Here is a 14,137-nt window from a genome sequence, read left to right on the forward strand (position 1 = left end):
TATACTTCTAAATTATTAATCCATTACTTTTTTTTCTTTGCTGGGAAAGATTTGCCCTGAGCTAACATCTGTTGCCAATCTTCCCCTCTTTATTTTTTTCTCTCCCCAAAGCCCCAGTACATAGTTGTATATTCTAGTTGCAGGTCCTTCTGGTTGTTCTATGTGAGCTGCCACCACAGCATGGCTACTGATGGACAAGTGGTGCGGTTCCATGCCTGGGAACCAAACCTGGGCCGCCAAAGCAGAGCAGGGCCAAACTTTAACCACCAGGCCATCAGGGCTGGCTCAGTCCACTACTCTTAATTAATCTCAGTGCAAAGTAGGGAATATACAACTCATTCAACCAACCCCCACACTGCTAAATCCAACCGTTAGGCATCGGTCTTCACTTTCCTTGATGTGTCAGCAGCATGAAGCCCAGACAGCAATTCTTCCTGCTTCAAGCACTGTCTTCACAGACTTCCAGGAAACCATGGGCCCCTGCTTCCATCCCACCTTACAGAGCGCCCTTTTCCATCTCCTGTCATCTCCCTGACCACTGACACTACACGGCCTCGAGGCTCATCCCTTGGTCTTGTCTGCACTCATGCCTGGTGATCTCACCCAGGCCCAAGGCACTAAATAGTCCCTTTGCAGATGACTCCCATCTTTAACCTCCAGCTGGGATCTGTCTCTCAAACGCCAGGCTCTATGTCCAACTGCCTACTAAACATCTCCACCTGGATGTCTAGTTGACCTGTCAAACTTATATCCAAAACCACACTGAGTTTCTCTCCCTAGCCTGCAGTATCCCTCATCTTAAAGGATGCAACTCCATTCTTCTAGTTGCTCAGACCACAGACCTGGGATTCATCCTGGCTCCACTCTTTCATACCAACATCCAAACTGTTAGCAAATCCTATGGATCAAATTAATGAGTGGCCAGGAGGGTGGTGTAGATACAAGGGGTGAATGTTATTGGGAGACAGTTCCTCATGGGTCTGCACTTGTTGAAAGTGGAGGTGCCATCTTTTCAACACTGTAGAGCAAACAGTCTTGGAAGATAGTGATCAGGTCTCCCTGAGCAAAGGGCATATGTGCTTAATGTACACTAAAATAATGTCTCCTACAGAAAAAAGGCAGGTTTGCTTGCAGCCACCATAAAAGATTCAGATTCCCTAAGCTCGATGTTCCTCAGCTGTGACACAGACTAACTGCAAGCGTAGCATCCACCTGGACAGGTTCTGCATCATCCTCATGGCGCTTGGGGGACAAGTGGAACTGACGCAGACACGAAGCACTCACTTCTCGCTATGTTGTAATAAAGTCCTTTGTCTCTAACCTGGAAGTCTCATGTCTTATACCATGATCCATGAAATTGTGGCAGGCTTACCTGTAAGTTTGCAAGTCAGCAAAAGCCCAGACCCTTCGCAGTTCTTCACAGTGCTACATTTGGAGCACGGAGTGGAGTATAATTAGATACATAGAAAGCCCTCAGTGTTTTTAAGGGTGTTGTATTTCAAGCACTCATCTTTCTATGGATCAGAAAGCTACTGAGCTGCTAACAAAGGTCACTCCTTTGGGAGTCAGCAAAGCATGTGATGAAAAAAGTACATCTTAGAGACAGGCCAAAAACGAGACTACAGACGCTGTGCCAAAGAACAGAAACTGGGCCACACCAAGGAACAGTTTTCGCTCCCAAGGCAGGGGAGTCTGGCGCTATTTGCCCAATGGAGTATCAGAATTGGTACAGACCAGTAACACTCTTGTGTCCTCGTCTTCACCTTTGCAAATGGAAACATTTCTTGCAGATAGCCTGTCTCTGTCTCACCATCATGCATCGCGTGTGTAGAGAGCTAACAACTTGTCTCTAGTTTGTAGGCTTCTGTAGATGATGCATCTAGCCCTGATTACAAGATCCTGGACTTCAAGCCTGTTATCGTAACTGGATGAGACTTTGGGTGTCCTAGGACTGGGGTGCGCATGTTTTGCACGTAGGAGGGGCATGAGTAATTGTGGTCAGACGTTTGACTGGCAGACTGATTGTATTAATGGCCCCAGTTTGTCATGCCCCCTGTCCGTGCCTTTTGGTGGTGCCCTTCCTTACTGCCTGTGGATGTGACCATTGGGGCTACAGCAAACTTGGTACAGAAGCTTGAAAAAGCACTTGCAAGTTTATGTTCCTTCTCTTGCTCCCCTGCAATCACCATAAGAAATGCTCGGGCAGGTCTGAGAACATACCCAGGCTTGCCTGCTAGGGGGAACAAGAGTGACACATGGAAGAAAGCCAAATCATGCCAGCCAAGGCCATCCTAGACCAGCCAGGCCCCAGCCAACTCACATCAGATGCAGGACCATAGATGAAAGAGCCAAGACCAGCCATGCATGGCACAGACTGGCAAGGGCACCCATCCAACTGCAGATTCATGAGAAATGGGTGGTGGGTGCTTTAAGGCTCCAAGTTGAAGCGTAGTTATTAGGCAGTAAAGGCTAATGGACAAGTTTGTAACCATTTTTTCCTTATCTGCCTGGATACTCTGGCCTTAAAATTCAGTACATCTAGCTTTTTATGTCTTCTCATTCTGACAACTGATGGGGTTCTTTCGATTTATACTCTCAAGCGTATGATTTACACACACAAGTGTGTATACGTGGAAATACCACTCTACTTTCTGCATTTAGGAAGACTCTCCGTTCCTTGTCATTAATAACTGTTTCTGATCTGGTCCCTTCTCCAGGAAACTCAATTACCTACATGTTGGGTGCACATTGTCTTGTCACCTTGTGCTTTTTTTTTTTTTTTACTGAGGAAGATTAGCCCTGAGCTAACATCTGTGCCAATCTTCCTCCACTTTATATGGGGGTCACCACCACAGCATGGCTGCCGAGTGGTGTAGGACTGTGCCCAGGATCTAAACTCACAAACCCGGGCTGCCGAAGCAGAGCATGCCAAACTTAACCACTATGCCAGAGGGCCAGCCCCACCTTGTGTTATCTTCCCATTTCTGTCCTGCATCTAAGGACACCACCTCTTTGCTTCTCTACATAACAGCTTTGTATTATATACTATATGTGTATTATACACACTTTAGATTACATACTGTATTTGTTCTGCTTTTACTACTATACAACGCCAATTTTAATTCTAAAGTTAAATTTTTGTTTCTTTCAAAATCCTCTTTTGGGGCCAGCCTGGTGGCAGTGGTTAAGTTTGCGCAATCTGCTTTGGCGGCCCAGGGTTCACAGGTTCAGATCCCAGGTGCAGACCTGGCACCACTGGTCAAGCCATGCTGTGGCAGCATCACACATAAAATAGAGGACGATTGACTCAGATGTTAGCTCAGGGACAATCTTCCTCAGACACACACAAAAAAATCCTTTTTTTCTGCAGTTCTTAAAATTTCCTTTCAGCTAGCATGTTTATCTCATACATTCTCATTTATACTTTTAGAAAAATCAAAAGTTCCTGCTTTTTAAAAAATAGTTGTTTCCTCTATTTTTCAATAGAATGAGCTTCTACTTTTTTTTTTTTTTTGAGGAAGATTAGCCCTGAGCTAACATCTGCCTCCAACCCTCTTCTTTTTGCTGAGGAAGACTGGCCCTGAGCTAACATCTGTGCCCATCTTCCTCTACTTTATATGTGGGACGCCTACCACAGCATGGCTTGCCAAGCAGTGCCATGTCTGCACCCAGGATCCGAACCAGCGAACCCTGGGCCGCTGAAGCAGAATGTGCGCACTTAACCACTGCACCACCGGGCCAGCCCCTCTTCTACTGTCTTTTTAATGCTGTTTTCTATCCTTTATGTTGCCAGTTCATTTCAAAGGTCATCCCACGTACACTGTTTCTGCTACTCCCTTTTCAATGGAGAACCTACCCGATCTAAAGTTTGCCTGTAAAAGGGTGTGTGATTCTCTCGCTCTCTTCAAAGTCCACGAGCTCTAAATCTGGCCCCCACACACTCCCACTGCTCACAGTGGGGGCTGTGGTTACGCACACTCCAAACCAAGTTCCTGGTATTCCAGTTTTCACCGTGACTCCACTGCAGATGACCACTCTCCTGACTCCTTAAACTGCTGCTTCTTGCAGGAGGCTTATCCCTGGACAGGCTAAGCCGTCTGTAATTCTCTCCTCACTAAATCAATGAGAAACCACCATCCCCAAGTACCTATGGTTTTCCAGGATCACTCCTGATACAAAACTTCTTCCCCAACTATTCCATTCTTGGCCACATCATACTGCCAAGAATTGTGGTTCTGGAATTGGTGTGAGGCGTACTGAGAAGGAATGGGGAAGGAGAGCCCTGTCGCTCCTCCCTGGCTGCACCACTAAGTCTCTATCTTTGGGATGTGTGTACACAGGTGTGCTATGTGGAAATACCACTCTCCAAGGTCCAGACCCCAAGGGCCCCGAGGGCTCTGCAAACACATTTCTGAATGGATGCATACATTTTTGCAACGAGGAAAACGCTTCCATTTCCAGCACCAGGGCACAGTCACATGCACCAGGCTTCCAGCATTTGGTCATTCAGAGGAAACCAAGCTCACTCAAGAGGAGTTAGCAGAGTGTCCCACCACTCCACCTCCAACCATAACCAAGAACAGTAAATAAACTGAGTCTAGAAGACATAAATGGATAAGCTGTCTAAATCTATAATGTATAATATATAAATGATTCAATAACTAAAAAGGAAGAAAAAGAAGGGAGAGATGAGAAGCATTTCTCGACTCCAGCATTTTAAAATTTATTTTCATTAACGCAGTTTAGTTTGAGGTTTTCTGAAGTCGTATGGCTACTTCGAGTCATGACTCAAGTCACGCTCCAATGATAACATTCTTTCACAGAAGAGCTGGTGATATCCACACAGCTAACCTTGCAAAAGAGCTCGGAAAAGTCTGGATGGAGAGGCTATCTGTCAGATGTTACTGAAAAGAGATGAAATATAAAATCTCTTCCTTTCATTTTGAGCAAATACCGAACTTTGTCACCTTATTGATTTTTATCTACAAAACAAACTGAAAAACTCATAAAATAGAAACTTTCCACATTTTAAGAATCACCAACAGATCAAGTGATAAATATCATACAGAATTTTTACCCCAAAGTAACTATACTTTGCCATGTTAATAAAACCTGTTGTTATCTGTAGTTTTTAAAAATTTTAAATATATTACCTTAAAACATTCTAACAGAACAACACTCCCACCTAGTGGATAAAGAAAAACACCCAGCTTATTTCAGTTGTGAACAGTACCACCACGAAAAAGGAACTAAAACTACAATGAATTCAAAGTAAGTTTATTCTCTTCTTAACACCCTCAGAACACCCCTTTGGAAAAAAGCACCCTACAAAACAGGGCAGCTGCTCCCCTTAAAGGAACGGACGGGTAACACACTTCACAAAACCATTTCTGGAATCATGTGTAAATGTTACTCTGAATCTCATTCGTTGTCATCAATCTCTTCAGTATCTCTGTGCTCTGGGGGATATTCTGGAAGCAGAGAAAAAAGCTCTTAATACAGTGAGACCAAGAATTCAGGTAGAAGCACCATACACACCCCAACCCCACACTCTCAAGACAGGGGGAAGCACGGCACCACCTGGCACACGCCTGCCTCACCGCTCCTCTTTCAGCAGGTGAAACCCCCTTGCCAAAATGCCAAGGCACCTCCGGCCTCTGAAGGCAGTGTAAGCCCCCGGACGGACCTACCGCCCCAACGTGACCTCTCTCTGCCACGTGAGCTCTCCCGTCCCCCCGCCAACACCATGCTCACCACCGTTCTCCGCAATGCACCCTGAGCTTGTCCCCTTCTGTGTCACACTGCTGCGCTCTGCACATGTCCACCCACGAGGGTTCATGCACCTTTCACACCCCGCTCAAGAGCCCCTTTCCCCGAGGGGCCTCTCCTCACACTAAGCTCTCCCCGCTTGGCTGGCACACAACTGTGCTCTTCTCGGGCGGCCGGGCAGGCCAGTCCCCTGCACCACCCGCAGGTTGTGGCGCTAACATGGCTCCAGAGGGTCCACACAGCGGGCACTCAAGAGAATTCCATTTTGTTGCCCAAATACCACTTTTAGATAGACTGAAACTATAAACTAACTGAGGAGGATGATATCTGGTCACTAAAAAAACTGCACTCCTCAGACAGCCACTTCACCCTCCCACAGCTCACTGTTTAAAGCAAGGAATGAAAAGACTAAAAAACATTACTTAAAACTTCCCCTTCAAAGAAGATTCTTAAAAGCTGAAAGTTGATAAACTCGGACAGATGATGTACAATTCTCAGAACAAGTCCCAGTGTCTTTGGAGCGCCTGTGCACTTCTGGCCATACTACCCCATGAGCAAAACAGCCCCGCCTGCTCTCGATGAGGCGGGAACAGCCAGTCAGCCAGCTACAGAAGCAAACAAGGAATGCAAAGCAACTCAACTTGTCGGAAGGACTACCCGTGACTCCAGCTAACTTGAAAGACGCACTTGAATTATACTATATTAGTTTCACAGTTTTACTGCAGGTCTTCCGCATGCCAGGGACGTGATGAACTGGGGACATCAAAATGGAAAAACGCAGTGCGTTCCCACAGAGCTGACAATCTAGCAAGCAAATTTATGAGACTTGTGCAATGAGCTAACTCCAACAGAACTTATCAGAAAAGCCGTCTTAACACTAATGGCCATTCTAGAACAAGAGAGGGCTGTGGAACAAGGTCATTACAACCTTTCCCCTTTAAGGAAGACGTTCTCAAACTGGGAGTCCCAGACTTTCAGCAAATCCCTAGGGAAAGGAGCGCTTCCTAACGCACCTGCAAGCACAGGCAGGACCGTCTGCGGACATGTTCCCACGTGTGTACTTCTGGGGAAAGAGCCACAGACACACACGAACTGAGCGGGGAACGGACTTAGCTCGTCCTCACGTGGTATCTCAACTAACAGACACCTTCATCTAGTCCCATGTAAAATCAAGTGAACACACGTTACAATAATCCGATCCATACTGTGCTCAAAAATGCCTTCCCCAAAATTACCACCTTCCAAATTAATTAGATACAGCAACTTCTTCAACAGGAAAATACTTTCTACATAGACATCTGGGATTTAGATGCACGGCCCTGATCTATCGTGAACAAAACATTGCTTAAGTTACAGAAGCACATCTAGAAGGGAGGGTGACAGTCAAGTTCACACTGCCAGACTAGGGAGCTTTATTTTGAGAAAAAAGGATCTCTCAGTGTCGCCTGGGTTTTAAATTGCTACCACACATTTATGTTTGTCATTAAGCTCATTATAATAACTCGGCTAGGAAGTCAACGAGTTAAACCCTTACCTTAACCAAACCTTTCCAGCTTCTGGAAGAAAGTATAGGCTTAAACGCTTCAACCGTAACTAGGTCCAACTTCATCACGTCGGTGTAACACAAGTACAGCACTGCGGGGATTCCCCACACCTGACAGTAACTGAGAACTAGGAACGGACAGGAAAGAGCATTTAAGGTTCCTATTAAATGACTGTTAAACACCTCGAAATAATAAAGGCTGCTTATAAAAGCAGTCACCTCTGTTGCCTCTTTTAATCAAAGTATTTACTGCCATTTTGAACCATTTATAATGCATATTTTCTATCAAAGCCAGTTTATTCTCCTAAGTAATTTCTCGATTTGCAAAAATTATGTTTACTTTCCTGTGCATTACATGCATTTCCTGAACATACTGCTGAGATACATCTTAAGTAGTTCCAAGATTAAAATGTTGCTGATATAATAAACAAAGCAAATTAAATGTAAATAATAAATATATAATGCATAATGTAAAATATTTAGCCACAATTCTAGTAAACTTAACATTTAAGGGAAAAAAACCCTTTTACTTATTAACAAACAATAATTAATTATATAACATTAACTACTGGAAGGTAAATGACAATCTGATTTTGATTTAGTGCTAAGGTATAATTAGTAACATAAATAAAAATATTAAAGCAACTACCAAGATTCAATATCTGAAACTTCTATTTTGACAATTAAAACATACTTTACCAACCTTTCATACACCAACAATTTACATCTAACACTGGGTTGCACGACGGGTTATCAAAGACCAAAAAGAAAGAGAGCAACTGCGAGGCACAGCCGCCAAGAACTCTGAGCTGCTCTCACATAACTGTGTCTGGACCATTTTAAAACTCAAACCAAATATAATGCACTAGCAACTACAGATACTGAGGATTAACGGCAATACACTGGAATCATCATCAACAAACTACCTCAAAAAGCTCTCTAACAGTCAGGTAACAACTGTCAATAGGCACTAACAAGGTACAACGTAAACGCCACGAACTGTAACCCCACCTGCTGCAGGAAGGTCATGCGCGATATTCGGCTGTTCTAGCAGCGAACAGCACGGAGGCTCTTTGAAATTCTGTGTTTTCAGGGCTTTCAGGAAAGGAGAATGAAGGCTGCTAGTGGATTCTGAAGTTTTATAGTCGGTAACATGTCGACATGTGAGAATAGTTACTTGCATGTTCTTCCTTGGACAAGAGCCAAAAACCTAACAAAATTGATTTCAAATTAAAAAATATATATATGATTTTGTTACAGACTAGAAACGTTCCTCTAGTTGTTTATCTAACACCGCTCACGGTAAGATCATACCTTGCAGGGGTGGGAGTGTCCCTGGAAAAACAGAACACACGCTTTCCTGTCCCCTCACCTAATTCGATCGTGGATCTGCTCCCTTCTGGTTGGGCGACCTTCTCTAAGTCAGGAACCAAGGAGAGCACCACCTACCTAAGGGAGCTGCGATCTGGAGTCAATGCAGTCAGGAACAAAGACGGCCAGAGCAGCTGTTGTAGCAGCCAGCAATGGCATCCACAGCAAACGAGTGGCTCCACTATGAGCCCCTGTCAGACGTCGCGTTTCCTCCCCTCCCACCCGCCGATGATGTCTGCAAATGATTTTTGTGTGTTTCTGTAAGCGCTACTCACAAGCTGTGCTGAGAACAGTGTTACATCAGTCAACGAAGATAATTCCTGTTCTGTAACGCATGTGGTGAAGTGTTTACAAACACTTGTTAGAAAGATGTTTCTCAGACGCCACTTGCAAGCAGTGTTGAGAACAGTGTTATATTAATGAATGGAAGTGACACCCATTCTTTAATGGATATAGCGAAGTGATTAAGATCTCTTCTAATACAGCTATTTCTAAGAATGCTACTTGCAAGCTGCATTCAGACAAGTGTTCTATTGGCAAATGGAAGTGACCCTCTTTCTCTAATGCACGTATTGATGCGTTCAAGAACACTTTAATACAGATGTTTCGAAGAAGGCTACTTGCAAGCTGCATTCACAACAGTGTTATATCAGTGCAAATGATTCTTAAGTTCACTTTTAAGTTACTTTGATTGTAGGCAAGTTTCAATCACGCTAGACTTCAATGCCCCAAGTTTGTATTTCATGGATTTCCAAGGACCCTTCCAGCTTTTAAAATCTATAGTGATGTAAACAAAGAAAGCAGATATTTTTTACAGAAAAAAGTAGATTTTCGGCCACTGCACACTGTTTGAAAATATTTTATGAAGAGAATGACTTCAAATAACAACACAACTGAAGATTTTATATTATGTGCCATAAATGATTTGTAAAACTAATTTCATTATATCCCAGCTTTGTAAATAAACAGGGAAAAGTTAACACCATATATGTTTGTGAGCAGGTACATACCATTTAAGAGCTACAACATTATCCTCCCTATAATACTTATAGTCTGAATCCACAACACTTGACAACTCTGCTAGACTGCGTGTGATTAACAGGATTACGTGGCTGACGTGAACCAAACAGCAGAGAGACCCAAAGAGTGCTCCCAGGGAAAAAACATTGACTAAAAAACTGTGTTTTAGAAATACATAATTGTATATTTTCTCAAGCCTAGAAGAGAAAGTTGTTCCACAGTACAAAAATAATACAATATTTTTGATGTAACAGTCATCCCACATAAATTAAAAAAACAAATACAAACAAGATCTGATGAAAGCTATGGACTCTCTCCCCAGAAAAACGCACATGGGTACACAATATAAAATCAAGTATACAATTATCAGAAGGGTCACAGACCTTCTTAAACAACTAATTTAATAAAATGCATTTAATAACTTTCAATAAATATTTCTAAGTATGCCAATCTGGTTTAAAACAGGTATACACAAAATTTCTTTCCTTTTTTTTTTTAAAGATTGGCACCTGAGCTAACATCTGTTAGCAATCTTCTTTTTTTCGTCTTCTCCCTGAAGCCCCCCAGTACACAGTTGTATATTCTAGTTGTAGGTCCCTCTGGTCGTGGCATGTGGGACAACCGTCTCAACATGGCCTGATGAGCGGTGCCATGTCCATGCCCAGGATCCAAACTGGCAAAACCCTGGGCCACTGAAGCAGAGCACCTGAACTTAACCACTTGGCCACGGGGCCGGCCCCAAAATTTATTTCTAATGAATTTAATGGTAATACCTATATAAAAATATACCGAGGTTTAAGCTGAAATGTTGCTAAGATGTATATAAAAGGCCTACTTCATTTAAAAATAACACAACTGCCGAAATTATGATTATTCTCTAAAATTCCCAGTTGAGTTAAATTCTTCACTGAAAAATTTGTTTTATTGGGCACATACTATGTGCACAATTTTCTCACAAAATGAGGCCTAAATTGATTCATCCTAACGCTAAGAAAATGGATACAGTATTTGGAGTCTGGAGTGCGTGGCAGCTGAGTGCCAAGCGTCTGACTCCAGTTCACCCCTGCTCCTGCCTCGCACCCCACGCTTTTCCAGCCTGCAGCATCAGCACGGCCATTTCTCATCCTCAGCTCTGACCTTGTTCTCTTCCATGCGGGTAGCTTGTTTTTCTTCCAAAAAAAATAAGAAGGTGAATGGAAGAATCCAACTATGTTTTTATGCTTCCAGGACCTACAAACTTTAGCACATTGCTGATTACATTTGCTAAATGAGTTTATTCTTTATATTCTGTAATAAATTCCTACAATATTTTTAAGAAAAAGTGAATACTTCCCCCGCTTCAATATTTGACTACATAGGTTTAATAAAGACACTGACCCCTTAAAAAGTGGCCACTCGTGGCCCTAACAATGTCTGGTCTTCATGTCTCTCTTACCTTTTCCAGCCACTGATACTGCTGATCTTCAGCAACGTAGCAAGTGCACTGACAGAGGAAAACCTGAAAATCACATTCCAAGTCTGCTGTCAGGTCAAATAAATTTTACACACACCCCAAACTGTCACCATATACATAGCATGTGAAGCCTAATAGGACACTTAGAAAACACCTGATTTCTTGAATTTGCTATCGGCTTATTTTCCTTTAAAATATAAAATTTAAGAATCAAGCCACTATTGGTGGTTATTATCAGAATACAGTGCACAATGACAGAGAAACTGGGAGAGCTGGCATGTGAGATACTGAGGTCCACTCCCAGTAAAGACTACCAGGATCCCCTTTATAAAACAGGGATGACACCAGTCCTGCTACCCTTCTGGGGGTCACAGATGGTGAAGACAAACTCAAAATACGCACTCTGTAAAACGTAAGCATTAGATAAACACGAGGTGCTATCAGAGGAAACGATAGAAGCCTGACAGCATCTCAGCCCAGTAGTATCCTACAACAGGCGAAGATGATACCGTCTCAGAAACCAAGTTCCACATGCTCGAAGTGAAATAACGTGCGATGCCACATGCCATAAAAGGATGAGATTCCTGATTATTAATGCTCACGAAATGAGATTATCTGTAGAAGTCAACAAGGTCTTCTCTTAAATACTGCCAGAATCGCTAACAGTTAATTACACCAAGGAAGCACACACGGGAAAACAGGGGCCCAAGGACAGGAGAGAAGAAAAAGACTGGATATATAATTAGCTACACACGTAGGTCCTGAACAACCAAGAGATATCTAACCAATAAATGGTACAACGAGATACAGTAACAGAAACTTCTACTTGACCTTCACAACCTAGTTTAAAGTGAAACCTTTCCACTAAGGAACAGATAAAGAACATGCTTAGTTTCTTTATTGTTTATTTCCTATAAATAGTGGATGTTTATAAAAATCCTTATGTAAACTTAAATAACTTGGGATTACATGTTAGAGAAACAAACTGTAAGTATGGCAAAATCAAATTTTACCGTTTTCTCGGCTAACATTTGGTCCTTGCCTTTTGAAGCAAGCAACACTACAATATTATAGAACTACTGACTTCTTCCATTGTTTGAAACCCTGCCCCGGGCCTTTGCTCAAGCGGTCGGCAGCCGTGGAACAGTACTCCGTCACACGAGCAGATGCGGAGACTCACCTCACCTGCTCGACACCTCATCTGCCTGACTTGTCTCCCAAGTTGCTCAGGACACTGTGTTCTCTGAATGGACCCAAGATTAGGATTAGGACAAACGAATCCAGTGAAATCACTCAGCATCAGCTACAGAATGTCTTTTGTGACTTAAAAAACCAGGACAAACCAGGTTAGGATGAACGCTGGATGTCAACAGAATTGTATTTAGAACGCATAAAGCACTCATTTGTTCAACAAACACTGACTGAGCTTCCAGCAGGTACCAGGCCTTGGCTAACTACTGGTATACAGCAACAAAGAGGACTCCCTGCTCCGTGGAGTGAACACTGGTGCCCGTTTAGAGCTGCCAGCTGAAATAACGGGTTGGATGAGGGCAAGGTTTAAACATGTAAGGTTCATGGTTTGTTTCTAACAAAGTCACTCCAGAATTTCCTAAGAACTTTACCCACACATTGTATATGCCGCATTAATATTTATATAAACAAAGAAGTGGTACCTGCAGACATAATTCCTCAGGCCCAAAGTAGCTACTAAGGAACACGGAATTCAGATGGCGACTATATAAATGACGCCTAAATAACTACTTCTTAAACATGCAAGGTAAGACCCACGTACCGAGGGATTTGATTTTAGATGATAAAACACACAAAACGCCTCTGCGGGGGACAGATGAGTGGTGTCCGTGGTTCTACACCATTCATTCCAGAGCTTAGCACAACCAACTTCTTCCCAGACCCCTGAATTCATGACAAACGATGACAAAAATGCTGTGAAAAACAATTCACATGTTAGTGTTTGGTTCTGCAACTTGCAATTGCTATTCAATAAAAAACAAGTCCAAGTTACTCTCGAATTTTAGAGCTAAAAGAGCCATTGTGCAGAAAAGGAAAGTAAGGCCCTCAAGAAGTTAAAGGCCACGCCAAGTACAGCTGGTATTGGAGCCAGGAATTGAGAAGACAGGTTTACTGACAAACTTCACCATACTCTCACAGTATAACACACTTCTGGAAAATTCTAAGTTAGCAGAACTTTATACAAATGAGTCAGTAGTCATTCACCATGTTCTTTCTATGTTCTACAAGCACCAGGGGTACCTGAGAGGGCAAGAAACCCTAACTGGAGGTCCCGAATGCCCCCCTCAGAGCCTGCAAACCCCCTAAAATTAGACAGGTTTGGGGGCGTCCTTGCACGTGTACATTGGTCTAGCTGAACTCTACTCTGTTCTAACTTTAAGCTGTCAAATGGATTCATATACATAAAGATCTTAGAACTTAAGTGCTCAAAAATGTTAGCAACTATTACCATTATTTTTAGAGTTCTCCTTAGGTTCTCAAAAGGAGTCTGTCAAATCAAAAACATTTAAGAACCACTGCTACAAGCCGGGGGGTGGTCTACAGCCTCCACCTCTGCCCCTCCAAGTCTGGCCAAAACAGGCCCAGGAGCCTAAGGAAAGCTGGATACCTCAACACACTAGAAACAGTTCCTCAGGTTTGTAAGTTCCTGAAGCCAAGAACATTTCCTTTAAATCTTACCTTTGTTTTTCGCTAGGAATGTTCACCCTGAGCTAAGATCTCTGCCAGTCTCCCTCTATTTTGCATGTGGGTCGCTGCCACAGCATGGCCACCAACAAGTGGTGTAGGTCCACACCCAGGAACCAAGCCTGGGCCGCCTAAGCAGAACAAGCCAAACCTAACCACTAGGCCATAGGGCAGGCCCCCTAAGCTTACTTTTTAAGTTTATCAAAAAGACAGACCCACGAGCAAGGACAGATTTTACTCAGATACAAAGTTACTCTGCTACAACT

The 14,137-nt window shown here is 43.1% G+C and overlaps 1 protein-coding gene across 6 annotated transcripts in view; it reads right to left on the bottom strand.

Moving 5' to 3' along the window:
* PSMG1 (proteasome assembly chaperone 1) overlaps positions 1-14,137 on the bottom strand; it is a 33,286-nt gene that overhangs the window by 17,361 nt on the left and 1,788 nt on the right. For 5 of the 6 annotated variants that reach the window (XR_011533871.1, XR_011533867.1, XR_011533868.1 and 2 more), the window contains exons 3-6: positions 12,949-13,100; positions 11,139-11,201; positions 8,324-8,522; positions 7,304-7,440 (exon numbers count right to left, since the gene is read on the bottom strand). Coding sequence is in view for 1 of the 6 variants with exons in the window: in XM_070597487.1 (XP_070453588.1) it covers positions 5,397-5,471; positions 7,304-7,440; positions 8,324-8,522; positions 11,139-11,201; positions 12,949-13,100 (626 nt within the window). In the remaining 5 variants the exon portion in view is untranslated. Of the gene's footprint in view, positions 1-5,261; positions 5,472-7,303; positions 7,441-8,323; positions 8,523-11,138; positions 11,202-12,948; positions 13,101-14,137 lie in introns of those variants that run through there. The other variant, XM_070597487.1, reaches the window with a different exon arrangement.

The sequence above is a fragment of the Equus przewalskii genome, chromosome 27 (assembly GCF_037783145.1).
Source record: "Equus przewalskii isolate Varuska chromosome 27, EquPr2, whole genome shotgun sequence".
Lineage (NCBI taxonomy): Eukaryota > Metazoa > Chordata > Mammalia > Perissodactyla > Equidae > Equus > Equus przewalskii.